The sequence below is a fragment of the Patagioenas fasciata genome, chromosome 9 (assembly GCF_037038585.1).
Source record: "Patagioenas fasciata isolate bPatFas1 chromosome 9, bPatFas1.hap1, whole genome shotgun sequence".
In the NCBI taxonomy this organism is placed as follows: Eukaryota; Metazoa; Chordata; class Aves; order Columbiformes; family Columbidae; genus Patagioenas; species Patagioenas fasciata.
The window spans coordinates 23,493,195-23,517,939 of record NC_092528.1 but is presented as its reverse complement, the minus strand read 5'-3'; the positions used below and the strand labels follow the sequence as shown (position 1 = coordinate 23,517,939).

The 24,745-nt window shown below is 63.1% G+C and overlaps 4 protein-coding genes across 4 annotated transcripts; 2 read left to right on the top strand and 2 right to left on the bottom strand.

The window, feature by feature from the left end:
- Nucleotides 1-3,235: 3,235 nt before the first annotated feature.
- VWA5B2 (von Willebrand factor A domain containing 5B2) lies at nucleotides 3,236-11,834 on the top strand. The gene is made up of 21 exons (XM_071812637.1): nucleotides 3,236-3,542; nucleotides 3,924-4,085; nucleotides 4,454-4,667; nucleotides 4,783-4,937; nucleotides 5,378-5,509; nucleotides 5,632-5,756; nucleotides 5,895-6,071; nucleotides 6,164-6,274; nucleotides 6,385-6,587; nucleotides 6,859-6,973; nucleotides 7,057-7,242; nucleotides 7,346-7,505; nucleotides 7,580-7,869; nucleotides 8,968-9,193; nucleotides 9,281-9,625; nucleotides 9,706-9,843; nucleotides 9,915-10,034; nucleotides 10,273-10,350; nucleotides 10,523-10,592; nucleotides 10,804-10,912; nucleotides 11,215-11,834. The coding sequence occupies exons 1-21, from the start codon at nucleotides 3,404-3,406 to the stop codon at nucleotides 11,821-11,823; spliced, it is 3,864 nt and encodes a 1,287-aa protein (XP_071668738.1). The 5' UTR covers nucleotides 3,236-3,403; the 3' UTR covers nucleotides 11,824-11,834.
- A 307-nt stretch (nucleotides 11,835-12,141) lies between these two features.
- ALG3 (ALG3 alpha-1,3- mannosyltransferase) lies at nucleotides 12,142-15,024 on the bottom strand. Its single transcript, XM_065844548.2, has 9 exons — nucleotides 14,854-15,024; nucleotides 14,524-14,623; nucleotides 14,303-14,450; nucleotides 13,983-14,143; nucleotides 13,721-13,841; nucleotides 13,226-13,431; nucleotides 12,956-13,032; nucleotides 12,617-12,761; nucleotides 12,142-12,514 (listed from the first exon to the last, which is right to left on the bottom strand). Exons 1-9 carry the CDS (start codon nucleotides 15,002-15,004, stop codon nucleotides 12,325-12,327), a joined length of 1,299 nt encoding a protein of 432 aa, XP_065700620.1. The 5' UTR covers nucleotides 15,005-15,024; the 3' UTR covers nucleotides 12,142-12,324.
- On the top strand, nucleotides 15,023-20,519 carry EEF1AKMT4 (EEF1A lysine methyltransferase 4). The gene is made up of 3 exons (XM_065844550.2): nucleotides 15,023-15,291; nucleotides 16,112-16,395; nucleotides 18,852-20,519. The coding sequence occupies exons 1-3, from the start codon at nucleotides 15,120-15,122 to the stop codon at nucleotides 19,152-19,154; spliced, it is 759 nt and encodes a 252-aa protein (XP_065700622.1). The 5' UTR covers nucleotides 15,023-15,119; the 3' UTR covers nucleotides 19,155-20,519.
- CAMK2N2 (calcium/calmodulin dependent protein kinase II inhibitor 2) lies at nucleotides 20,190-24,016 on the bottom strand. The gene is made up of 2 exons (XM_065844551.2): nucleotides 23,769-24,016; nucleotides 20,190-21,503 (listed from the first exon to the last, which is right to left on the bottom strand). Exons 1-2 carry the CDS (start codon nucleotides 23,935-23,937, stop codon nucleotides 21,433-21,435), a joined length of 240 nt encoding a protein of 79 aa, XP_065700623.1. The 5' UTR covers nucleotides 23,938-24,016; the 3' UTR covers nucleotides 20,190-21,432.
- Between the last annotated feature and the right edge of the window lie 729 nt (nucleotides 24,017-24,745).

The window sequence follows — 24,745 nt, the reverse complement described above, 5'->3', positions numbered from 1 at the left end:
AGGACCGCTCACCCCTCTGGGTACCACAGCCCCCAGCCAGAGGGGCAGGAAAACCCACCCCCAGGGCAGGGGGCTCTGCGCAGGGCAGGGACCAGTGGATGCTGAGCCGAGCCTGCAGCCCCCCTGTCATCCTCCTCTTCCTCCTCCTCCTCCAGGTAAGGGCCAGGGTTGTGGGGGGGGCCTGGGGCCACAGTGGCCTGGGATCCTGTGGGTATCCTGCAAATTCTGGGTGCCCCAGAGTTGCACATGTGCTGCCGGGACAGCCCTGGATGGCAGGAGGAATGAGAGATGGGAGATGAGGCAGCAGGACCACGAAAGTGCTGAAATCACCATCCGGCGTGGATCTGACAGGGCTGGCTTGGATAACTGCTGGAAATGTGCCCCAGGGTGTCAGCAACCGGTCCATTGCCCACACCACAAGCGTCCCATGTCCAGGGGAGCAGAAGGACCCTTTTGCAGGGCTGCCCTTCTGGGGTGTGCCCATGTCTAGGGAAATCTGTGGGGCCGGGACATCTTTTTGGTGGAGAGAGCAGCAGCACAGATCCTGGATGCGGTGCGTGTGTTGGGACGCATGTGCATGTGTGCACGCGCGTGTGTGTGTGTGTGCAGCAGGCTCTGCTCTCTTTTTTGTCTCTCTAGCAGATGAAGCAGCAGTGCAAGCCAGGGGACAGCACTGCAGGCAGGATGCTTGGGCTGGGGACAGCCTTTTGCCCTGTCCCCTTTGCCTGAAGCTGCCAGGGAAATCCCTTTCCCCTCCTCTCCTCCTTTTCGGGCTCTCTGCAAAGTGGCATGCCCCCCGCCTCCTCCCTGCTCCGGGAGTTGGGATGGATCCTGCTCCACTTCCCCTGGGCCCCATCCCAACCAAGCAACGTGGGGATGTCCTGTGAGGGGGGAAGGGAGGGTGGGCAAGCAGGAGGGGCATCCATGCCTCCTGGCTCCAGGTGCTGCTGTAGAGGCTTGGGCTCCTCATCTTCTGTCTTTGTACCAGCCTGTGCATCTGTCACCAGTGGAAATTTCCACTGGGTTTGCTGGTGCCAGGGTTGGCCTCATCTTTCCCCAGGACCATGGTGCACCCCGGTGAGGGTGGCTCTAGCTGCAGCAGGTGAAACTCTGACAACTTTGCAGGCAGCTAAGGAGGGTGGGCTGGGCTCAGGCGCCCGGCTTGCTGCAGCAGCCGTGCTAGAAAACTCAACTTGCCCACGGGTGGGAAGAGAAACATTAAGTTATTCTGACCTAGAGAAGAGTTAGCTCCTCCTTGCCTTCACTGAGAGCTCTTTGCTGCCAGCACGGTGAGCCATCCCCAGCCCTGTTCCTGCTGCAGCCCCCTCTGTATCGAGGATGTGGGCAGCAGGTGGGAAGTGAGGAAAAGGAGGGGGTTGCAAAGGCACTGGTGACCATGCTGGGGATGGGGAGGAGGGTGGGGATCTGTTGGCGGTGCCATGCTGGCACCTGGGGACAATTTGTTGCCCCAGGGTACGAAGATGAAGAGGCCGGGGAGAGGACGTTTGATCTGGTTTTATTCATTACCATGGGGCTTAGAGCCACCAGCACGAAGCGTGGCAGGGCCAGATGGACCCTGTTTACTCTGTGAGAGTAAATGTAAAAAGAAGTGATAAAAAGCAGCCGGGAGGGCTTCTCCGGTAAGTCCCTGGTAAACAAGCTGGCAGTGTCCCAGCCAACAGGCAGCACAGCAAATAGCAGGAGCGTTGCTGAGCATTAAGCTGGGTGCCTTGGGAACAAATGGAAGTGCTTTGGGATGAAATCCATCTTTAATGGCTTGATGTGGCTGGGCTGGGGGTGTCCCTGTCTCCAGAGGGGTTGGGTGCTGTGGTCAGGGCAGGACCTGGCTGAGGATGTTCCCAGTGGTGGGATGGCCAGTGTGGAGAAAAACCAGGCTGTGTGCTGCCCCTGCTCCACCCTGTGTGTTGGGAGAGCAATGTGGGGGGCTCACCAGCATTCTGCATGTGGAGTGGAGGGTGGTCAGGACCTGGCGGCATAACCCTGCATTGCCAATTGAGCACGTAAACAGCTCCCCTCCAGCATAATGGACTTATTTTCCTGGGATGCGGCCACGTTGCTAATGCACTTCTGCGCTTCTTGGGGGCTCCTTGTCTCGCACTGGCTGCAGGCTCAGTTCTGGCGCTGCCTCCGAGGCTGTAGCCCTCCTCCGCTTTCAGGGATGCTCTGGGAGAGACACCCTGTGACTGCACACTGAGGGCACCCCGAGCCTCATGTTACTGCTGCTCGTACGAGCCGTTCCTGGGACAAAGGCCACTGGAGCCAGGGGACCAGATGGCTGGCTTGTACCTGGCCTTGTCCTTGCCCAGGCGTGTTACACGCTGGAGCACCAGGACACAGCGTGACGTGGGGACCTCACTGCCGTTGGCTAGTGGGTGCCTGGGATTGGTGTGAATTCAGTGAGGAGCTGCAGACCTGTGTCTGGAGTGGGACCCATGCATACTGTTCATGGAAAGGCAATGCTGAGGCTGACCCAAATATTTTAGGAGAATATTTGATGGCAGGGGACAAGGTGACAATAGAGTGGTGCTTTGGCTCCAGGCAATCATTTAGGATGCTGCTCCCCGGTGGTTTTCCCAAGGGAAACAGAGGTGTGGAGTGGGCTGGTACCCTGGCTGGAAAGCATCCCCGGCCATATCTTTTTCTGTAGAAGGCTGGGATGCCACACACATCCATCTCTGGGAAGAGCATCACTCGCCCCGAGGCAAAGAGCATTGTCCTCGGGTGGGGCTCCCCCCTTGCAGCGCCTTCCCCTCTGTGCTGCACTTCAGTGCAGTGCTGACCTTGTTGTTAATTATTAAACCCCCAGCAAACACTGCTCGCTGTTTTGTCCTAGTTACACTGTGGGCTTCTCACCCTTCCTTTTTTTTTTTTTTTCTTTTTATTTATTTTAAACAAATTACCCTCGTAACCTCTGCAGGTGGATGGAGATGGGTGCAGCAGATGCTCCTCTCCCAGCCAGCGCAAGAGATGGTCTGGGGAGGCTCTGGAGAGGCTTTGGAGCCACCAAGCTGCTTTGAGGTGGCTGAGAGATGAGCTGCATGTGGCTGGCTGTTATCTGACCTGTCTAGGAGTCTCTGTTTGTCTGCCAGGGTTTGGGGCTTGTATGTAATTGCTGCTGTACACCAGCAGTCATTTCACTGCCAGATTGATTTACCTGTGGGGTGGAAGAGCTTTCTGTGGACTTTTGTAGCTTCAGACCCAGTTTGCAGGTGGGCTGGGGTCTGAGCAGAGACCTGAGTCCAGGAGGGCATGGGACCAGCTCCCCCCTTGCAGGCTGGGCAGATGGAAGCAGTTTGCGTGCACAAGCTGCCTCTCAGCAGACCCCATCCCTGAGCACCCGGCACCTGCCTCCTTTCTGCCCACAGCCACTCATCAAGGCACCATGCCGGGCCTGTATTCCCTCTCCTCCTGGGAGGCTTTGCCCCTGAAGAGCTCCAGGGTGAAGGCTTGTGCCAATGGGTACTCCCTAAGCATCACTGCTCACCTTGTGTATACCAACCCCCACGAGGAGCCTGTGGAAGGTAAGGGGGCGCTACTGGGACTGGCAGAGACCTGGGCTGCCTGCATGGCCCCCTAAAAACTCCCGTGTTGGAGAGCATCCCGTCTCCAGCCCGCCTGTGTCCTGGCCCCCAAGCATTGCTCAGTTTAGGGGATCAAGGTGGAGGACAGTGGTGGTGGGGGAACCACCGACACCAGCATCGAGTGAGGCCAGGCAAAAACATTCTCAATGCTGAGGAACAGGAGGATTTCTTCCTCCAGGTGAACCAGCCTGTGGGTCCTTACTGTGTGTTGCCCCTCACCCGTGGATTTAAATCGCCCTGCCCTTAGTGGTGCTGCCATGGCCAGCGGTGCCCGGCGATGCCCGTCCTGGGATCTGCCTCTGGGCTCTCTCCCACCCACAGGCATCTTCATCTACCCGCTGGAAGAGTCGGAGGTGGTGGCTGGTTTTGAGGCGGTGGCAGGCAGCCGGCGGGTGACGTTCCAGGTCCAGAACCGGCACCGGGCACGGGATTGCTGCCTCCAGTGCGGCCCCAGCCCCAGCCGGCCGCGCCGCTGTGCCAGCGGTGAGTGCTGTGACACTGGTGATGCTGCTGGGTCCTCCTGGCCAGGAGGCTCTGAGCGAGCAGGGATGAGATGTGCGGGGATGCGAGGGGCTGAGAGCTCCTGCCAGGCCACCCTGCTGCCTTGGGGGGTCTCTGGTTCTGGAGACCTCAGCTTCCCCAGGGCTTTACCTATCCCTTTGCAAGGCCTTTGTTACACCTGCATTCTATTGTCCCCTTTGAGAATAATTAGTGCAAAACAGGGACAGGAGCTGGACTCGGTGATCCTTGTGTGCCCCTTCCAACTCAGGACATTCTATGATTCTAATTAACTCCCCTCTTCCCAACCCTGCACACCCCACTGACCCTCCCACCCTCCCTTCCCTGCCCAGGCCACTTCGTCCTGGACGAAGACACAGAGCGCTCCACCTTCATCATCGTCACGGGCACGCTGTGCCCAGTGGAGAGCCTGGCCATCACCCTGAGCACAGTGCAGGAGCTGCCCACGCTGCCGGACGGGGCCCTGCGCCTCCGCCTGCCCCCCGTCCTCGTGCCCCGCATCCCCGCTGTCCCCGAGAGTGAGCCGGCAAGCTTGTGTGACGACAGGTTGGCCCTATGGTGATTTTCATGGCTTCCTCACTCTCCGCCATTCCGGGTGGGAATGCCGATGCTGGGTGAGCAGGGAGGGGGGTAGGAGCCATCACTGCCTCTCCCCTCACAGCCCCACTAGCTGTTTCGGGGGGCCGGGTGCCCGGAGCCTGCCAACCCCCACGGTGCCTGCAGAGAGCGTCGATGTCTTTCGGGGACGACCTTGCAACCCCTTTCCTTACGAGTTTGCCTTCGAGCTGCTGGTGAAGGGCCCCTGCTTGCTGGCAGGTAGGGGGGCAGCTCAGGCGGTGTCAGTTTGTTGGGTAAAACCTGCCGAAACATGGGCAGCAATCCCCAGGATGGCATCCCCCTGGTCCCTCTGTGCTTCTAGGGGGACACAAGCCCCCTTCCTGGGCAGCCTCTTGCACTCCCTACCTGAAAAAAAGCCCCTTCCCCACCCACAGGGCTGAGACGCCCCTCCCAAGGTCTCCGCACGTGTGGCTTTGGGTAGTGCTGGGTCAGCAGTCCTGGGGAGATGTGATGGATGGGGGGAGGATAGGTGAGGAGGGGGTGCGGGGCGGTGGGGACACACTCCTGGCTGCCAGCCCAGTTAATCCCATTAGAGCTGGCAGGGAGCAGCCACCAACACCACGCCAGGGCTGGCACAGTTACAGAGTCTGGGGGCTGGGGGGTGTGAGGGACTGTTCCAGAGCGTCGTGTCCCCGCAGGGCTGGAGAGCCCAACCCACGCCCTGCGAGCAGACGCCGACCCCTGGGCCAGCTCTGCTGCCACCACTCGCGTCACCTTGGCCGAGCCCCACTGCTATGACAGGGACCTGGAGATCATCCTCTACCCCTGTGGTGAGTGGGGATGGTGCCCTGAGCAGGTTTGGAGGAGATGGGGCATCACCCCAAAAGCATCTGGAGCATCTACCTAGACCTCTGTGGCATGGGGCAGCTCTGAACACCCTTGTGCCCTTCAGAGCCTCACCACCCCCACCTGGTGATAGAGAATGGCACCATGACGTACCCCGAGTATGAGGCCCATGTCCGGAGCCGTCGGGATTACGCACGGATTGCCAGGAAGGATCACAATGGCGAGAGACAGGTGACAGGGCATGGCCACCGCTGGCCCGGTGGGAAGAAGGAGGAGGAGGAAAGGGGAGGTGGAGGGAAAGGGGTTGAGGAAGACCTTGGCACAGACCAGGGCAGGTATGAGAAAGCCCCTGGCCTGCCTGGTTCGCAGGTGGCTTTTGTGCAGAAGCGTTTCCACAAAGACATCTTCCCCAACCCTGTGCTGATGTTGAACTTCTGCCCGGTGGCGGAGGGTGTCCCTGGGGACCTGCAGAACGTCACCCGCGAGGTCCTCTTTCTCATCGACTGCAGCAGCACCATGAGTGGCCCTGACCTCAACAAGGTCAAGGTGAGGCACAACCACAGGGTACCATGGGGCTGGGGGTGCTGCCTGGATGCCTGGTCCTTAGCAGCTCTCCCTGGTCCCCGCTGTCACCCCAGGAGGCTTTGCTGGTGGCCCTGAAGAGCCTCCCATCGGGGACGCTGCTCAACGTCGCTGGTTTTGGCACTGATGTCAAGCCGCTCTTCCCATCCAGTCGCCTCTGCAGCAATGTGAGTGCCGCCAGGCACAGTGCGCCCCCCACCCCTCTCCATGCCCCCTCCTGCCTGTTGGGGGCTGGTGACCCTGGAGACCACTGCGAGGCCACTCTCTGTGCAAGCAGGAGACGCTGCGCCGAGCCTGTGAGCACCTCGGGGGGCTGCGGGTGGACGTGGGCGGCACCAACCTGCTGGTGGCCCTGGGCTGGGCACTGGCGCAGCCCCTGCACCACAGCTACCCCCGCCAGCTCTTCCTCTTCACTGATGCGGCAGCGGGCAACACGGGCAGGATCCTCCGGCTGCTGCGTAGGCAGGCCAGCACTGTCAGGTATGGCATCGGGGTCATGAGAGGGTCATGGTGCTCTCCATGTGCCCTGGACCGTTCCCGTCACTTTTTCCTTATGCAGCCCCAAATCTCATCTGCACCAGCCCCAAGGGTGTTCTTCACCCATCACATCCCTCAACCCCACTGGTTTGGCTTCCCTTGGGGTGCCCCAAGCCAGCAGGCAGCCAGGGTGGCACCTTCGGCCACCAAACACCCCTGCCCAGGCCCTGGCACCAGCGTGGCTGTGGCTTTTCATTGCCCAGCTCTCCTGCAGGTGCTTCAGCTCCGGCATGGTCCCACGGGTGTGCCGGCGGCTGCTGAAGGCCATGGCCAAGGTCAGCAGGGGCCGTGCTGAGTTCCTGAGCCCAGCCGAGAGGCTGCAGCCCAAGGTAATGCCCAGGTGTGGACGAGGGAATGTGGGGGGCACAGGGGCTACCACGGTGTCTGATGCCAGCTCCTCTTCCTGCTCCAGCTGATCAAGTCCCTGAAGAAGGCAATCGAGCCAGCCATCAGCGACATCACCATCGACTGGTATGTCCCTGATAGCATGGAGGCTCTGCTCTCGCCCACCGAGCTCCCAGCCCTCTATCCTGGCGACCGCCTCATCAGCTACTGCGTCCTCTACAGCATTGCCCTCTTCCGCGACAGGCGCCCGCCGGTACGACTGGCATCACCCCCCGGCATGGGGAGGACACACGTTCCTGGTGCTGCCAGCTTCTCCCTGTGCCAGGGATGTGACAGCAGTGCCCTCTCTCCCCCAGGGCCGGGACGGGGCTCGCCGAGGCTCCCGCAGCTCAGCCTTGCCCTCCCGGGAGGAGATGCCCAGTCCCGGGGAGAGCCACCCAGCACCCCGGAGCACCCCGGGATCCAGGGATGCCTCCCTGGAGCTCTCCACCGGGGGCACAGAGGCATCAGAACGGAGTGAGTGGGGCCGTGGTGGGGGTGGGGGGCAGGTGTGGAGCCACAGGCTGATGAGATGTGTACTTGCTGGGCAGGTGCAGATCCTGTTTCGGGGGGAGACATCTGGAAGCGGATTTACCAGCCCTCGTACATCCAGGAGCAGTATGTCCTGACGCACTGCTCCGTCAGCACCGACCGCAGCCAGGGGCTGCTCTCCCGCAGCTCCACCAGCAGCGAGTCCACCGGCTCCCACGACGTGGCCCCCGAGGGTGGCTCCTCAGCCCCCGGCACTGATGCCACCTCCCAGCAGGGCCAAAAGAGCCTGTCCCTCTGTGAGTCCTCCACCAAATCTGCCCCGCTCCCCTCTGCCTCAGCTGGCACCAAGGTAAGGATGCTAACGGGGTGCAAGGGCTCACAAATGGGGGAGTTGCTGTTGTGCCTGGACACAGCCCAGCCACCGGGCTGGAAACTGGAGTGCTGTAGTCTGGGTTTTAAGAAAGGATCAGCTGTGCATGCCGTAAGGAGGATCCTCCGGCAGTTTTGCCCTACTGGAATGGGACAGCTGGTGACAAAGTAGCTAGTCCTCCAGCTCCCTGGGACCACTAGTCAGCTGGGTGGTTAACAAACTCCCTAGCCAACTCAAATGCTGCAGAAATCAAGTGAAAATCACTGGGTTGGCATCAGGTAATGAACCTACCCACTGGAGAGGATGGGGTGGGCTGGCTGAGCTCCTGCTTGGCTCCTTCACCCCGCAGTCAGTGCAGCCGGGCACTTTATTAGTGATGGGACATGTCCCCTCTGCTTCATAGCTGGGTTTAAAACCCAGCCAGGAGGCTGGGATGGGGAGAGGCAGCTCCCTTGGTGACAATGGCCCCGAGGCCAGGCGAGGCCAGCTGTCACCCAGCCCCAGGACACACTCCGTCCCAGTGGCATGGCTTAGGTAACCCGCTCCCGCTGCACAACAGCACAGCTGGTGACCTTTGCTGTCGAAATGTCAAGCGTAAGTGATTTCCCTGCAGTGTAAATGATCCCTCCCAGGCTCCCTGCTGCTGGGGCAAGAGGTAGGATGGGCGCCGCTGCCCTGCCATAGCTTTTAGGTGAAGCTCCTCAATGTGGGGACACCACTTTGTGCTGGCGATCTCATCCCACCATAGCATCATTCAGCCTGAGCAACCCTGCACGCACAGAGACCCCCACCAGCTCCTCCTGCCTCAGTATCAGCCTGAGTCAGCCCTGAGGGAAATTTGCAAACTCCTGTCTGGGTGCTGTCAGTCCTTCCCACACGTACGAGGAGCCTGGCAGAGCATCGTCAGTCACCTCAGGAGGCTGTGGGTGCCAGCCTGCAGTGTGGTGGGGCTGGGTGTCAGCCAGTGGCTCCGGCCAACTGCCACCAGGGCCGCAGGTGCCCCATCGTGGCTCAGCACAGCCTGGGCTCGGTGCCGGTGCCTTTGCTGGGCTCGCCACCAGCCTTTCCCTGCCACAGGTGCCAGTGGCCCTGAGCACAGAGGAGCTGGCGCGGCGGAAGAAGACACTGGCACGTGCCGCCCTGGCCAGCCGCAGCTTTTCCTCACCGCATGGGGAGCTGGATGCCCGGCGGCTCTGCCGGGCTCTGGAGAAGGTGTCACAGAAGAGGAACCAGTCCCTGGAGGGGCAGCTGGACCAGCTGGGATCCCAGGCACGGCGGCTGCAGCCCAGCACGGTGGAGTCGAGTGCGTGCTGGCTCCTGGTGGGCGAGGGTGATGGGGATGGAGCCGGGTGCCCCTGCCTCGCTGAGCCGATGTCTTGCCGTTGTCCAGATAACCTTCTCTCGCCCACCCACCTGGACTGGGACATGCTGGTGGAGCCCTCCTACCTCTTCAGTGCCTCACCAGTGCCCGAGCCGGGGGAGCCCTGCCCAGGCACTGCCAGCCTGCCCCTGCGCTGCCAGGTGGTGATCCACGCACTGCAAGCCGGCAAACCCGTGTCCTGGGAGGTGACAGCATCACTGGAGCCACTGCTGCAGCCCCGGGAGGGGCCAGATGGGGGGGACCCCCTGCGACAGGGGGGCAAGGGCTGGGACAAGCCGCTGCACCACTTGGCCGCACGCTCTGTCATTCAAGACAATGAGAACGCAGCACAGCGGGAAGCTGAGCTGGAGCAGGGTGGGTGCTGGTGAGTGTCCCCCCCCCAACCCGGCATGGCCCTGGCATCCCCCCACCTCTAACCACCTCTTTCTGGGCAGGTTTTGCTCGCAGGTTTCGCTTGAAAGCCATGCAAACCAGCAAAGCCTGCAACGTGCCTTCCCTCTACACCCGCCTGGTGCCCGTGGACGGTGCCACGCAGGCAGCCCTGCCCACAGCCCCCGAGGTGTGGGGCACAGGTACAGCTCAGGTGGCTTGGCGTGCTGGGGAAGGGACGGTGAGGGGACTGAGGTGGCACTGTCCTTTGCAGCTGGCTCGGCCAGCCGGCCACAAGCCACTGCGGCAGGGAGCTGGCCCCACAGGAGTTCCTCAGTAGGTCTGGGACAGCAGCGGGACAGAGAGGAGCAGGATGAGGCTCCCATCGCTGCAGGTACTGATCCGGACCCTTGCATCGGCTTGTGCTCCCTGGGGACCTGCCTGAGCACTGGGGCCCTGGGCACCCTCAGCTCCTGGCTCTGTAATGCTGTGGGTGGCCAGGAAGAGGCATCAGTCTCTGCCCCACACTGTGGGGGGAGTCATGGGGGGGTAGTGTAGCAGCATCTGGCAGAAGCTCTGTGCCACGAGGGTCCTGGGAGCCCAGGGCACCTCAGGGCTCTGCTGTTTTGCAGATCGAGATGAGACCCCTGGATCTCCAGCCAGCATCTCTTCCCCCACCTATGGCTGGGAAAAGCCGAACTGCTCCAATGGTGTGTTCGGGTGGATGAGGGAAGGATCGGGGGTCACAGGGGCTGCCCGCAGCACCCTGTTGCTGGCAGCTGAGACCTGGAGCACCTGCTGTGCCCTCACAGGTGCTGGGGGGCAGGACACAGCTCTAGGTGCATCATGCCCCCCCATGCTCAGCTCTCCCCCCCTTTGCAGGGCCCCCAACCAGCCCCTCCATCGCCTCCATGGGCTCCCAGAAATCCACAGAGAGCATTGCTGGCTCCAGGTGAGGCTGTGGGGTGGGGAGGGATGAGTGGCCCCAAAAAAATGGCATGTTGCAGGGAGGGACAGTGCCACTTTTCGGATGCTGCAGGTCCAATGTCCCTGCCTGCTCCTGCAGTGTAAAGGGAGATGTTTGGTGCTCCAGTCCCTTCCCTGCAGCAGGCTGGGGTTCTTTGGGAACTGCCCCCCACTTAATTCACCCATTTGCCGCCCAGGTTCAGCCTGGGCAGGCGCAGGGGGCCCAGCCTGGTGCTGCGCCCACAGTGCCTCAGCCCGGAGAGCGAGTGCTCCAGCAACCACGCCAGCCACGACTACCTCCCGCTGGTAAGGACCCTGTCCACGTCCCCATTCTGCACCGGGGTGCCTGAGGAGGCACCAACCCTGCTGGGATGCAGCTGAACTGCCCAGGCAACACCCAGCAGCAGAGGATGCAAACCCAGGCGGTGCCTGCTCAGCCCCACTGCATCCTTGAATTGTCCTGGGGACCTTTGCTGGCTCTTGAGAGGCGGGCACTGGACAGTCGCTGTGCCCCAAGGACACTCCTGCAGCCCCCACCGCTGAGTGCTGGGGGCTGCAGTGGGTCTGTGCCCCTGCCTGCATCCCCCCGTCACCGCCATCCATTGCAGGTGCAGCTGCAGCAAGCCCGGGGGCCATTCCAGCTCACCGAGAGCTTCTCCGAAGTGGTGCAGATCCCCCTGGACCGCCTGCGCCGCGCCTCCCCCTATGCCTCCCACCGCGCCAGCCTCAGCCCCACATCCCCGGGGGCTAGGAGCAGCCCCGAGGCAGCGCCCGGCGGTGAGGAGGGCGAGGACCCCCCCGCAGGTCCCCAGCCCGGCTCGCCCCCGTCCCACAGCACCTGCTCCGAGGTGCCGAGCGCGGCGGTGTGGGTGCAGGCGGACAGCGGGCACGGCTCCGAGTCCGACACCGGCCCCCACTCAGCCGCCCCCTCTGAAACGGGGCTGAGCTGGCAGGATGCAGGGCCAGAGGACCTGGAAAGTGCCAGCTGGGCCACGGCGGTGGCCTTGGCGTGGCTGGAGCATCGCTGTGCCGGCTTCTTTGAGGAGTGGGAGCTGGTGGCGGCCAAGGCAGACGCGTGGCTGCAGGCGCAGCGGTTGCCTGAGGGGTTGGACGTGGGATGTCTCAAAGGGGCGGCCAGGCACTTGTTCCTGCTGCTGCGGCACTGGGACGAGAACATCAAGCTGAACATGCTGTGCTACAACCCCAACAACGTCTGACTGCCAATAAAGACGCCTGGCTCCACACTGCATCTCTGTTACGGGTAGAGAGCCAGCGGTCGGTTCAGGCCGTGCTGGGGGTACCATCCCAGTCATCTCCTTTTGGGGGGAGCGGACAGGGAACTAGGAAAAGCAGTGCGGGAGGGATCCCTACGCTGCATCAAGGTGATTCAAACCTTGAGACAAAGGGGTTTTGCAGATCCTGTGTCTTAACCTCACCCCAGAAGCTGATCCCCAGGGCTGGGACAGGAGCTCCCACAGCCCCAGTGGCCAAGGCATGGCTGTCCTGACACTGTCACAGCACAAGGACGCTGCAGCTGGGGAAGGGCACACAAAACCCCCTTTATTGGGGAAGTCCTGCCTGTTGGGTGTCCCCAGGCCCCCCACTTCGCACAGTTCCAGGGCTCACGGCCAGGGGCAGCCTGGAAGCCAGGTGGGGACAGAGCCAGGCAGAAGGGACAGTTCCAGAGGCCAGTTCCCATCGTCCAGCTGGTCATGCTGTCACTGGGCCTTCTTGGAGATGGCTGCAGGCCTCCTGCTCAGCGTGGGGGTGTGCGGTGCCGGAGGTGAGGCTGTGCCGTACCAGAGCTGGAGCAGGACAAATCCGTGGCAGATGTGGAGGGAGAGGGAGCTGCAGACTGTGGAGGGGTAGGTGTTCCAGCAGAGCTCAATCACGCCCAGCAGCAGCACCCTGATGCAGAGAAAGCCGGGGATCAGCATGAGGGGGGGACACACCAGCCCCCCCCTGCTCCCACCCCCAGCAGATGGGCTCCCCCTCCTTGGCAGCACGTACTTGGGCATGTGGGCCAGCTTGGCAGTCGGGGTGCACCAGAGCAAGTAGGGCAGTGTGTGGAAATACCAGACATAGAACTGGTAGTGCAGGGAGCGGCTGCAGCAGATGCCCAGGAAGTTGGAGGAGAAGAGGACAAAGATGATCTGTGCGCCGCCGTTAAGGGGAGAAGCGCAAGAGGCTGGAGATCACACAGCAGCTCCCCAGCTGTACAGCACAGCCCCTTCCCCCGGGCCAGGCTGAGCCTGACAGCATAGCAGGACCAGCAGCCTACAAACACCAAGCCCGAGGTCTGCCCTGCCTTCTCCCCACCACCTCACTGCCCACCCTGCCAAAGGATATTGTTGACGGTCAAGGGAGGGGACGGGTGTTTCCTTTCGGCAGGATCCTTCAGCAGAGTCAGGATGCTCTCTTTGGACCTGAGCGGGGAGCAAAAACATTGATCTCAGCTGCTGAAAGTCTCTCCCACCCCAGCCTTCCCCTGTGAACCATGATGCCTGGGTAGAGCACTTCCTGAAACAGATCGGTAACTCCCTCCCACTCCTGCTTGCAACCCCAAAACTGCAGCACTGTGGGGGCAGGGCAGTCACTGACCCGTATCCTGGGTCTCACCTGTGCCACCGGTGCAGTGCGAAGAGCCCCAGGCCAGCCAGGTGAGCCAGGAGCAATGTGGCATGGAAAGCTCGATTCTGGAAAACCTCTTCTGGAAGGAACCGCCAGTTCACCGTCCATTTGAACTGGAACTGGCGGCCCAGGTCAAAGGAGCGTGTCAGGTACCCTACAGGGTTCACCAGCAGGAAGGGCAGCCCCAGAATCACCTGCCAGAGACACACCAGCACCCTCATAGCAGCTGTAAGCCACGTCTGTCACCCCTGTCATCTCCTGAGAACCCCAGCACCACATGGGCTGACAGGGACCCATGATTAAGATTATTTATCAACGTCCACGTTGCTGTGTGGGGCCAGCTCAGATGCTGGTGCCATCGTCCACCCACCCAGAGGTCTCCAGCCCCCAGGACAGCCACGCAAGATGCTGCAGGATGGTCTCCAACCTCCTGTCAATGGGGCTGCCAGCCTGTCCCTGCAGCTGAAGTGAGCAGGGACCCACCTGGAGCAGTGCACAGATGCAGAGCTTGGGGATACAGCCCAGGAGACCGAACCGTTGGAGGAGGAGGAAGAGAAGTCCAGGTGCAAAGAGCAGGATGTTCATCTTCACAGACACAGCCAGGCTGATCAGAATATTGTGTTATTGCTGTGGCTTCCTGGACACCTGCCCAGGCGGCTGCTGGAAAGGTCACAGCCTCCTTCCCCGGGGCTGAGCTCGCTCCCACACACAGCATGTCATGGAGAGCAGCCCCTGTCCTGCTCACCTGAAGAGGAGGCAGCCCCAGGACCAGCGCTCCTCCAGGAAGAGGTTGATGGCAAGGAAGAGGATGGCCATGGCAACCGGGTCGTTAAAGAGCCGCAGGACAAAGATGGAGTGTATGCGGTAAGAGGCACAGCACATGAAGAAGAAAACATATGGGGGGACCTTGCACGGGACAGAGAGACATGTAGGTGGTCAGCAGCCTGTCCTGGACTCCCTGCTGCTGCTCAGCTCCTCCAAACCTCAGCCCCCAACCGTTTTGCCTGGGTGAGGGCTCAGCAGAGCAGGAGAGGCGCCGAAGCGGCCCCTGGGGCTCCAGGCTACCTTGTTGGTTCGGCAGTAGATGCGGAAGACGAGGAGAAGGTTGAGGAGGTAGAGGCCAGCGAAGATGTACTGCGCCAGGCGGATGTCGGTGCCGCGGCCCGTGGCATAGTACAGGCCCAGGAAGATGTAGACGAAGCCGGCGGGGTAACTGCGGAGAGACGGGAGTGAGGGGCCGGGCTGCCCCGCCGGGACCCCCGGGCGCTCAGCCCCCTAGCACTCACACCAGCGGCCCGGTGTCCCCCTTCAGCTGCGTGTAGTCCAGAGTCCCGTTGGCGAACCCCTCCACCTCCGCCATGTAGGCCTGCCAGTCGATCTCGGTGTCTGCGGGATGGCCGGGGGTCAGGGGGCACCGCGGGGGCTCCCCCGCTCCAGACAGCCCCGCTGCCACCCGAGGCTCCGCGGCTGGGAGGTGTCACCTGCCAGCGGGATCCCCCGCGCTGCTCCCCGCCCCAGCGCCGCACAGCCCGGGGACGAGCTGCCGCCGCGCTGTGAACCCATGCCCGCCGCCCCGGGCGCGGCCCCGCCGGGGCAGGCCGGGCCCCGGCACTCACATGGGACCCTGCGGATGACCCAGAGGTTGACGCCGCCCTCGGCCAGGCAGAGGCAGGCGGCCACCAGCGGGGTGTAGCGGGGCTCCAGCAGCGCCGCCCGCCGCTCCCGCCAGGCCCGCCGCAGCACCGCCGCCCCCCGCCCCGCCGCCATGGCCGCTCCGCTCCGTGTTTCCGGTCGGAGCGCTTAGGGCGGCGCAACGGCGGAGACCGGAAGCCGCACGTGGGGGCGCGGGCGGCACGTGGCGCCCGGTGCTTCCCGCCCCGGCATGGAGCGGCGGCGCGCGCCCGCCGCCAACCGCCGCTTCCGGCAGCGCCGCTTCTGGGACGCGCTGTACCGGCGGGAGGGCGCCGAGCCCCGGGAGTGGCTGGGGGGGCTGTCCCGCTTCCTCCCGCAGCTGGAGGCCGAGCTGCGCCCCGGTGACCGTATCCTCGTCCTCGGTACGTGCCCGGTGGTGGGGAAGGGTGGGAGGGGTTCGGGGTCCCCCCCGATGGATGCGCTGTCGCCGGCCGCGAGGGGGCGGTGCGGCTCCGGGCCGGTGCCGGGGCAGCGCCGCTCCCGGGAGTGCGGGCGGGGACCGGTATAACCGGCCCGTTAATCCCACCTGATCCGCCACCGGCCCGGCAGGTTCACCCACGCCCCCCCGCGCTGGGCAGGCGGGATTAGGCCGGTGTAATCACCGATCCTGTTAGCGGATCAGCTGCCGCCAGCTGCACTTAATAGCCCCCAAATCCGCCCCCCCCTGGAGCCCCGGCCCCTCCCGGGAGCGGCTGCTCCCCGTGCCCGCCGCACCGGGGGTCTGTGTCCTCCTGGAGCCAGCCCAGTGCTGGCCAGGTGGGTGCTGGCCCCCTGAGCCGGCTGTTCCTCTGTCTGTCCATCTGTCCAGCCCCCCCCACCCCTTAACCCTGGGGTTAAGCCCCCCCAGATGCTGTGTGCTGCCTCGATTTGTTGGCTCCTTCCCCATAGTGTGGGGGCGAGGAGTGGGGACCCTCTCCAGTGCCCCTGTCTCTTCCTTCCCTACCCATGGCCACCCATCCCACCCTGGGGTGGGCGAGCTGCTCTCACCCCATGGTCCAGCCCAAAGCACCCACCTTGGGGGTAATGAAGAACTAGCCAAGCACTCGTTAATTAGTAACAAGGCTACTGATCCCTGTCTAGCCACCCCAGTCTGCCTGCCTGCATCCCTGGGTGGGAGGGAGCAGGGCTGGGGTGCAGGCAGCCCCCCCAGGGCCACCCCAAGCTGAGCCGTGTCCCACTCAGGCTGCGGCAACAGCGCCCTGAGCCACGACCTGCACGAGCTGGGCTACACCGACGTCACCAGCATTGACTTCTCCCCCGCCTGCATCGCCGCCATGCGCGCCCGCTACGCCCACTGCCCCGGCCTGCGCTGGGCCGTCATGGACATCCGCGCCCTCGCCTTCCCCGACGCCGCCTTCGACGTGGTGCTGGAGAAGGGCACCCTCGACGTGCTGATGGTGGAGGAGACCGACCCGTGGGATGTCTCGCCCCAGGCGGTCGCCACAATGCACCGGGTGCTGGCGGAGGTACAGGGTGGGGGGAGCTGGGTGGAGGGTGGATCTCACCCCCCGTCTCCTTTTTGGGGTGGGTGAAGGTGCACAATGTCCCTTTGCCACCCTGCTTCACCACTTCAGCTGATACCTCTGTTCCCCCAGCTGGTGCCACATTCTTCACTACCCTGCAAAGGGGCACCCAGAGGGGATCCTGGAACCCTTGGGGGTGGCAGTCCCACTTCTGCCGCCCCATCACGTTCTCTCCAGGGAGGTGGATGTAGAAGAGTGTGTCCCTGGGGACTCTTGGTCCTGCTGGGGGACTAGGTGACCCCACCCTCTTTATTTGCACTCTAAATACTAAGGGGTGGCAGTAAAAATGGATCCCATCCTGGCATGGGTGGCTGTAGGTGCACCTGAAGGTACCCAAAGGGGACTTGGGGGAACACTCTGAGATAAGCCCTGCCTGCCCAGGGCAAGGTGACAGCCGCGGGGCTATGACAAGTCCTCACTGCCCCCCCACTCATCTTCGATCTCTTAGCTGGAGTCCCCATCATCTGGTCCAGGGTTGCCATGGCAACCCCTGTCAGCATTGACAGGGCCCGGGTGTTGCCACGGGGACCGGCGATGCCTCCAGGCCCTAATTAATTGGCTGCAGAGACAAGGACTGGATTGAACCTGCCCCGGCATGGGGGTGTGGGTCCGGCAGCCTCCCCTGCCCTAGGGGAATAACTGCAAGGATAATTAATTGCTTTGCCTGCCCGGCACCCTTGGGTGTGGACACGGGGTGCTGGGAGGGTGCTTGTGGCTACTGCCCCCTTATCCTTTCTTGCCTTCTGAGCCCAGGAGGGAGCAGGACTCCAGGTGCTGTGGGCAGCAGGGCTGTCCTCGCACCCCAGGTCCTGCCCTGCCCTGCCAGCACTGCTATCTGTCCCTGTCATGCAGCCAAACAGTGAGGATTTAGCTCTTTTTTTTTTTCCTTTTTTTTTTCCCTTTATAATCCCCTGCTCAATCCCTGCCCTCCCCCCGCATCACTGGGCACCACTGGCCTCCATCCAAGGCTGGTCCCTGTTGTCCTTGTCCCCAGGGGGATTCGCAGGGCATCGCCACCTGCTTGCTGTTTTGCGGGTCTGGCTGTGGCTGACACCCCACTTGTCGTGGCGGGGCTGGGGTTTTCACAGCCTCTTTCCTGCTCTCCTCTGCCGGGGGGGAATTAAGGACCTGAAAATCCACCCCGCCTGCGGGGATCCCCCAGGGACAGCCCTGTCCCGGTGATCCTGGGGCGATGGGTCAGTGCCAGAGCGGGGAGCAGCCGCCCTCGCCCCCCCCGCGCCGGCCAGCAATGGGAAGGTTTCCTGCGCCCGTCTCTAAGCAACGGCCTTTAGAGCTCTATTAACGATGGATGGGATGCAGGATGCCTTTCACTTGGCTCCAGCTGGAGATCCCTGCCTGCCCCCAGGCCTGGGGACCCCCCTTGTCCCTGGGACCCCCCCTCGTGTCTATCAGTTGGGAATCTGCAAGGCCTTTCCAGGATGGTTGCAGCTGGTGCTTTGCTGGAGGGATGCTGAGCTGGTTGACCAGGGGGATGCAGGAACCTGCATTCCCCTTTTCCTGGCCAAAACCACTGAGATTTGGTTCAAAAGCCCCCACCACAGCTGGGGGGCACATGAGCCACCTAATTCCTTCTCCGTCCCTGTCCCCAGCCAGCTCTGAGCTGTGGAGCTTCCCAGCAGGATTAAACCAGAGCTCAGGAACCCCCGCCTTGGCCCCCAGCCCTCTCCCCTGCCACAGTGGCTCTCTGTCCTTGCTGGGGGGTTCTGAGGTGTCCTCACCTGGGGCAGGGGGCTGGCTGGGGGGCTGGCAGGGGAGCTGGCTGCCCGCCTGCCCTGGGTGCTGCCTTTGCATGCCGAGCACGCAAGCGCTGGCCATAAAAGCCTTTTGACATTGGATAAAGCCAAGCAAGAAAATTGATGTTCTTTTCCATCCTGTTAGTGGGGGCTTAGTTCCAGCGAGGAGAAAATGGTGATTAAAAGGGTCGAGTCCTTTCCCATCCAATTTTTCCCCCCCCGCTCAGATTCTGGGTGTTGGGGGGGGGTGGTGGCTCTGGGTGCCCCAGGGAGGGGGTGGGTGGGATGGGGATCCCACGTTACTCTGGGGGGGCCCTGTGCCTGAGAGGGTGAAGCTTTTCCCTGCACTAGGGTTGAGTCTCTGTGCTGTCTGCTGTGGATGGGGGTGAAGAGTTTTGGGGTGCAGGGAGAAGTGATGCATGGGAACTCCCATTGCCACCAGGCTGGGGGAGGTCTGGGGACATGTCAGAGCCAGAGTGGGGAGGGTAAGGTTAGGACAGATTTGGGGTGCAATGGGAGAGGCTGGGTAGGGGATATTCGGCAGATGGTGATGGGGGTCCCTGAAGATGAGGCTGTCCATGCCAGAAGGGGCGAACCTCACTGTGTCGTCCCCCTGGCTCCATTCCGGGGGTTCTCCTGCCACAGGTGAGCCGGGTGCTGCGCCCGGGGGGCTGCTTCATCTCCATCACCTTCGCCCAGCCCCACTTCCGCAAGCCCCACTACGCACAGGAGGCCTTTGGCTGGTCCCTGCACCACGTCACCTGCGGGGACGGGGACACCGGCACCTTCCACTACTTCCTCTACATCATGCGCAAGGGGCAGCCCCTGGACCCCCGTGACCTGGCTCTGGGGCGCCGACTGCACCAGCCCCCCCCACCCCCTGCCCCACCGCCAGCCCTAGCCCCTCCGGACGACGATGAGGACTATCTGCTTGCCATCCAGCTGTGACCGGGGGGGGCTTTCCCAGCCTCCCCCTGCCACCCAGTAGAGCCTTAAGCTGCTCCACCCTTGCAGGTGGGGGACGGGGAACCAGTGCGTCCCCCACAAGCTGCCAAGTGATGTGAGTAATGGGAGAAAAGCGGGGGGCTTGGCCTCCTCCTGGGGGGCAGTGGGATGCTTGGGAGATGCTGTGCCCCCCCCACCCCGCTGCGGCCCTTCCCTTGCCTGGCTGGAGAGCAGCCAGGGCTCCGGGCTTTGCAGCCGGTAATGAAACCAAATCGGGTTTAATTCCACCCATCCATCTTGTGGGGAGCAGCTCCCTCTCTGCCCCCCAGCACAGGCAGGAGGCAACCGGGCTGGGGGCAGGATGGGGGGTGCTGGCACCGAGTGCAGGGGGCAGGGCAGGGGACCCCCAGAACAGCCTCCTGGCTGTGGGGGTGCACGAGGACACTGTGTCCTTGTCACTCCCCCAGGCTCAGCCAGGCAGTGGGGATTCCAGGCTGGGATGTGCCAGCGCGTAGCTGGGGACGCCATGGGCTGCGTGTGCCCTGTCCCCCTCTCTGCCCACTCCTGGCTGCAGTGACAAACCCGGTGTGCTGTCACACCTGGCCCCTGCCTGCCTTTGCCCAGGGCCGGCAGTGCGGTGACAGGCGTGTGCGGGGCTAGTGACAGGCGTGCCCCCACATGCAGCACGGCTGTCTGCGTGCGGGGCCGGCGCGTGGGTGCTGGCGTTGTGGCTGCAGTGGACGTGCAGGTGCTACCGAGGGTGAACTCAGGGACTGTTTGGGCACAGGTTCTCCCCCCTGGGGTAGGTGGTGCTGGGGGATGCAGAGGGGACCCCTCCTCAGAGGGACGGCAGTAATGTACCAAAGCCACCAGGCTGCTGTTTCTGGCAAAAGGTGTAAGTGGGTCAGGCAGTGGCTCCCCCCGTGCTGGGAGTTCGCCAAGGACTCCAGGGTCAGCCCCCCCCCAGCCGTGCGGGCACCCCGAAAACCAGCTGGCGACAGGGAGGGACAGAAAGGAGCAGGCAGCTGCCAGCCTTGCCTCAGTACATGAATGTATTTTATTCATCGCATTATGTTCACCAGTACAGTGAAAAATGGCATTTAAATTTACAATGGATCATTCGTAGAACATAATGACACAAGTATCTTTTTTTCTTTTTTTTCTTTTTTTTTTTTTCTTGGTTTTGTTTTTTGTTTGGTGGGTTTTTCTGTTTTGTTTGTTGTTTTGTTTATTTTTTTTTTTTGCGTTGTCTCCATAAATGCCACTTGTAGGTTATTGAAAAAGATGATGAGTTTCTCATGCACATCAGACCCCCCCGAGAAGCTTCTTAAAAAATAAAATTAAATTAAAGTACAAAATTAAAAACAACGACTCAGACCAGTCCCTGCCCTGCCCTTTCCCTCCCCTGGCCCCACTGCCCTCGGGCGAGGGGCAGTGCCGGGACCCCCCCCGGCACCCACAGCCGGCCCTGCTGGGCTCAGCCCCGGCGCTGCCGGGGGGGACTGCGGTGGCCGATGGTGCTGCCAAACCCTCTGGCTGGTCCTGCTGCTGGTGGGGAGGGGTCAGGCTGGGGGTCCCCATTCCCCTCCCCACACCTTTAGCTTTCCTCGTGATCCCTCCATCTTTCTCTTCCCCCCCCCCTTTATTCTTCCCCCTCGGTTTTTTCTTCTTTTTTTGTCTTTTTTTTTCTTATGGAAAAAAATATGAACCGTTTGTTTGTTTGTTTGTTTTTCCCCGATGCGGTTACTTCGACATCTCGACGTCAGCAGATCGTTTTTAACAAAGATTCGGATATAAAAATACAAATATGAGGAGTTTCTGTTTTAAAAAGAAGCGTGCCGGAGTGGTGGGGCTGACCCTCGGCCCCAGGACCGGGCGCTCGGGCCACCAAGCTCATGCAAAAAACGATGGAGCAAAAAATGTCTCTGGACAGCAGCGCTCCCCGCCCCCCTGCTCGTGGGGCCGGAGCCGCCCCGGCATGTGCGGGACCCCCGCCAAGGAGGATGGGGGGGACACACCGTGGAGCCCCCCCCCGGGAAGAGGGGGGTCTTTCCCCGGGGTGGGGGGGCTCGGCGGGTTGTCCCATCCCCGGGGGAGGCGGAGGGGTAAAGTGCATGGCTCAGGGGGGGTGATGGTGGCCGCAGAGCCCCCCCCACCCCCGGGGCGGGGAGGGGGGGCACGGGCATGGCCTCCCCCCTCCCGGTCGGTGTCCAGCCAGCATGCAGGGCCGGGCGGGCTGGAGCAGGGCTCGGCCTGCGGGTCCTGGCGGCGGGTCCCGGCTTTACACCCCCGGCGGCGACTTCTCCGTCATGCCCTTGAGCACCTCGTCTATCCGGTCATCCTCGATCACCACTGCGGGGACAGGCGGGAACGGGGGAGCGTGGGCGAGGGGACGTGCACAGCTTCTGCCCCCCCACACCTACTCACCACCCGGAAAAGCTCCAGATGTGCCCCGCGCACGGTGGGGCAAATGGGGGCAGGTGGGTGCAATGGGGACGGGGAGAGGATCACCCTCCAGCTCAGCATCGCCTCCCCCCTCGCAGCCAGCCGGCCGCCTCTGGATGGGTGGTTTGGGAAGGGGGGGCAGGAAAGACTAGGAAGGACCCCCCCCCCCTCTTCTCTGCGGCAGGAGCTGATGAGAGCAACAGGACTGGAATGGGTAATGACCCAGCGGGGGGGGCACCGCCAGCTCGGCGGGGGTGGCAGCCAGACCCCGGTCAGCATCACCCGCTGCGCAGGACACCCCCCCACGCATCGGCATCACTGTCAGGGGAGCCGGACAGCCCCCCCACCTCCACTATCAGCATGGCAGGCTGCACAGATCCCCACCATCGGCATCACCATGGGGGGCTGGACAGCCCCCCATCAGCATCACCCTCCAGACAGACCCCCCACCCGTCAGCATCACCCGCTGAGCAGTCCCCCCATCAGCATCACCAGTGGGAGGCTGGACAGACCCACATCAGCATCACCATCAGGGGACTACAGAGACCCCCCCAAACACACACATCAACAGCACTGGCTAAGCAGATCACCCCCCATCGCCATCACTGTCAGGGGTGGTGGACAGATCTGTCCCGCCACCAGCATCACTACCAGGGTGCTCAGCAATTCCCCCCCATCACCACCCTGGGGGCAGACTGGCCCCATCTCCTCCCCCCACCATTCCCAGCATCACCGGGGGAACAGCCAGACCCCCCCAACACCACCAAGGGGGAACTGGCCCTCACATCACCCCCAGGTGGGTCTGCTAGACCCAGCCACCACCACTGCAAAGGGGGGCAGATGGAGCAGGCAGCAACTCATTGCCCCTCCGGGCTGGGGTGTATTTGTTTTGAGGGGGCTTTGCATCCCCCCTTTTGCCCCTGCAGCTCAAAGAGGGATGTTTGCCTATGCCCCCCCGCCCCAAGCAGGTGGGATGGGGGCTGTAGGGAAGGTGGGGGCCATTCTCAGGGGGCCCCAAGGCATCAGGGAGGATTGATAGTGACAGATCAGGGTGCAGACGAGGTGGGGGCATTTATTTGGGTCCTGATTGAAGCAGAGAAGCTGCTGATGGGGGTCTCTGCGGCAGGCAGTAAAGCCGGGGGCGGGGGCATGCAGGTTCATGGAGTCCTGGGGGGACAGTAAACCGCGGGGGAGGATGTTTGTTGATCAGCATCGCCGGTGGCTGCTGATGGGGGTCTCTGCGGCAGGCAGAAATGTAGAGGGAGAGAGGTTTATGGGGCAGTAGGGGCTGTTCCTGGTGATGCTGGGGGGTGCTTGTTTATAGGGATGATATGGGGGAAGTCCAAGGGGATGTGGAGGCAATCCCAGGGGTGCTGAGGAGTGTTTCCTGGGGGGTTCCAGGGGCATTTGCGGATGTGCTGGGAGGGGCAGCCCCAGGGATGTTTAAGGATAGTCCCAGGGGCAGCCCCAGGCTGCAGGGCATGTGGGGCAGTGCTGGGGGACAGCGCTGGTGTCTGTGGACAGGGGGGCCTGCGGTTCTAGGGCAGTGCTGAGTGCCAGTCGCAGACCTGGGGGTCCCAGGGATGCTGGGGGGCAGTGCCACAGATGATGTGGGGCAGAGCTGGAGATTCTGGGGATGCCAGGAGCAGTGTTGGGGATATTGGGGGGCAGAGCTGGGGATGCTGTGGGACAGTGCCGAGGGTGCCAGGGGACAGTGTTGGGATGCAAGGCAGACCCGGGAGTCCCAGGGCTGTTGTGGGGCAATGCTGATGGTGCCGGGGGGGGCAGTGCCAGGAATGCACCGGCCAGTGGCAGGGATTTAAGGGCAGAATCGAGGGTCCCGAGGATGCTGTGGGTCGGCGCTGGGAATGCCAGGGACAGTACAGGGAGTGCCGGGGGGCAGCATCGGGGATGCTGCAGGGCAGATCCAGGGGTCCCGGGCACAGCCGGGGATGGAAAGGCAGATCCGGGGATCCCGGGAATGCCGTGGGGCAGAGCCGGGAATGCAAGGACAGATCCGAGGGTCCCGAGGATGCTGTGGGGTGGCGCTGGGGATGCAAAAGCCAGTGCCGGGGATGCCGCAGGGCAGATGTGGGGGTCCCAGGGACGCCGTGGGGCAGCGCCGGCGATGCCGTGGGGCTGAGGGTCGGGGGCGATGGGGTCGGGCGGTACCTCTCTTGGCGCGGCCGATCTGTCCCAGCTTGGGGGGCCGCTTGCCCTGGTTGCCCGCGAAGAAGGCGTTGGTGTCCTGCAGGCGGCAGCTGAAGGGCAGCTCCCCCGCCTCGGGCTCGGCGCCGTAGCGACCCACCTTGTCCTCGCCGTAGGGCAGCACCTGCGACATGGCGGGGCCGAGCGGGCCGAGCCGCGCCGCGCCGAGCCGGGAGCCGGTCTGCGGCGGCGGCGGCGGCGGCGGGGAGGAAACCCGGGCGGAAGGATGAAGTCATGCATCCGGGGGGAGCGGGGACCCCCCCGGCGGGGGGCGGCTCCGGAGCGCCGCGGCCCGGCACGGCACGGCCGGGACAGTGACGGGGACCCCTGCCACCGGTGCTCGGTGCCCGGCCGGTTGGGACGGGGGGACCCCAGCCCCTGCCCCCTCCCCAGTTCAGGCTGGTGTGTCCCCCCCGCCAACCTTGCCGGGGTGGTTGCCCCAAATTGGAGGTGCCCCTAAACACGGGGTACCCCTGTGGGGTGGGGAGCCCTTGGCACAGCAGGATACCCCCGTGTGAGACAGCTGAGGACCACCAGGCACACCCAGGCCCTCTTTCAGCACACTGAGGGGACGCCAAACAGACCCCCCAAGACTCTGCTCTGGTGTCCCAGACCACCCCAAGCACCCCCAGCCCAGCTCACAGCCTCCTGCAGCCTGGCAGGCTCAAGCCCTGCAGAACCCAACGCAGCTCCCACCCCAGGTCTCCCCACCCAGGCTGCCCCCAGCCCACCGGTTGTGACCCTTGCCCAACACCCATCCAGGCATCTCCTTCCAGAGCACCCCCAGTGTTGGGTTCCCCACTAGGAGCCACACCAGTCCTGCCCAGCCCCTGCCAGTCCCCTTGGTCCCCCATGTGTGGGTCCCTGCACACACATGTGCATGTGTATGTACATGTGTGCCCCTTCATGAATATTTGTGGGGCTGTGAGGGACACGTGTGA

Coding starts and splice junctions, on each gene's coding strand:
- VWA5B2 (XM_071812637.1), top strand. CDS start 3,404: ATGCCGGGCCTGTATTCCCTCTCCTCCTGGGAGGCTTTGCCCCTGAAG. Junction 6,275..6,384: donor CCAGTCGCCTCTGCAGCAAT/GTGAGTGCCGCC, acceptor CTGTGCAAGCAG/GAGACGCTGCGCCGAGCCTG. Junction 10,593..10,803: donor GAGAGCATTGCTGGCTCCAG/GTGAGGCTGTGG, acceptor TTTGCCGCCCAG/GTTCAGCCTGGGCAGGCGCA.
- ALG3 (XM_065844548.2), bottom strand. CDS start 15,004: ATGGCGGCGGGGCGGGGGGCGGCGGTGCTGCGGCGGGCCTGGCGGGAG. Junction 14,144..14,302: donor TCTACTGCCGAACCAACAAG/GTAGCCTGGAGC, acceptor GTCCCGTGCAAG/GTCCCCCCATATGTTTTCTT. Junction 12,515..12,616: donor AAGCTGGCCCACATGCCCAA/GTACGTGCTGCC, acceptor TCTCTGCATCAG/GGTGCTGCTGCTGGGCGTGA.
- EEF1AKMT4 (XM_065844550.2), top strand. CDS start 15,120: ATGGAGCGGCGGCGCGCGCCCGCCGCCAACCGCCGCTTCCGGCAGCGC. Junction 15,292..16,111: donor TGACCGTATCCTCGTCCTCG/GTACGTGCCCGG, acceptor TGTCCCACTCAG/GCTGCGGCAACAGCGCCCTG. Junction 16,396..18,851: donor TGCACCGGGTGCTGGCGGAG/GTACAGGGTGGG, acceptor CTCCTGCCACAG/GTGAGCCGGGTGCTGCGCCC.
- CAMK2N2 (XM_065844551.2), bottom strand. CDS start 23,937: ATGTCGCAGGTGCTGCCCTACGGCGAGGACAAGGTGGGTCGCTACGGC. Junction 21,504..23,768: donor GATCGGCCGCGCCAAGAGAG/GTACCGCCCGAC, acceptor CTGTCCCCGCAG/TGGTGATCGAGGATGACCGG.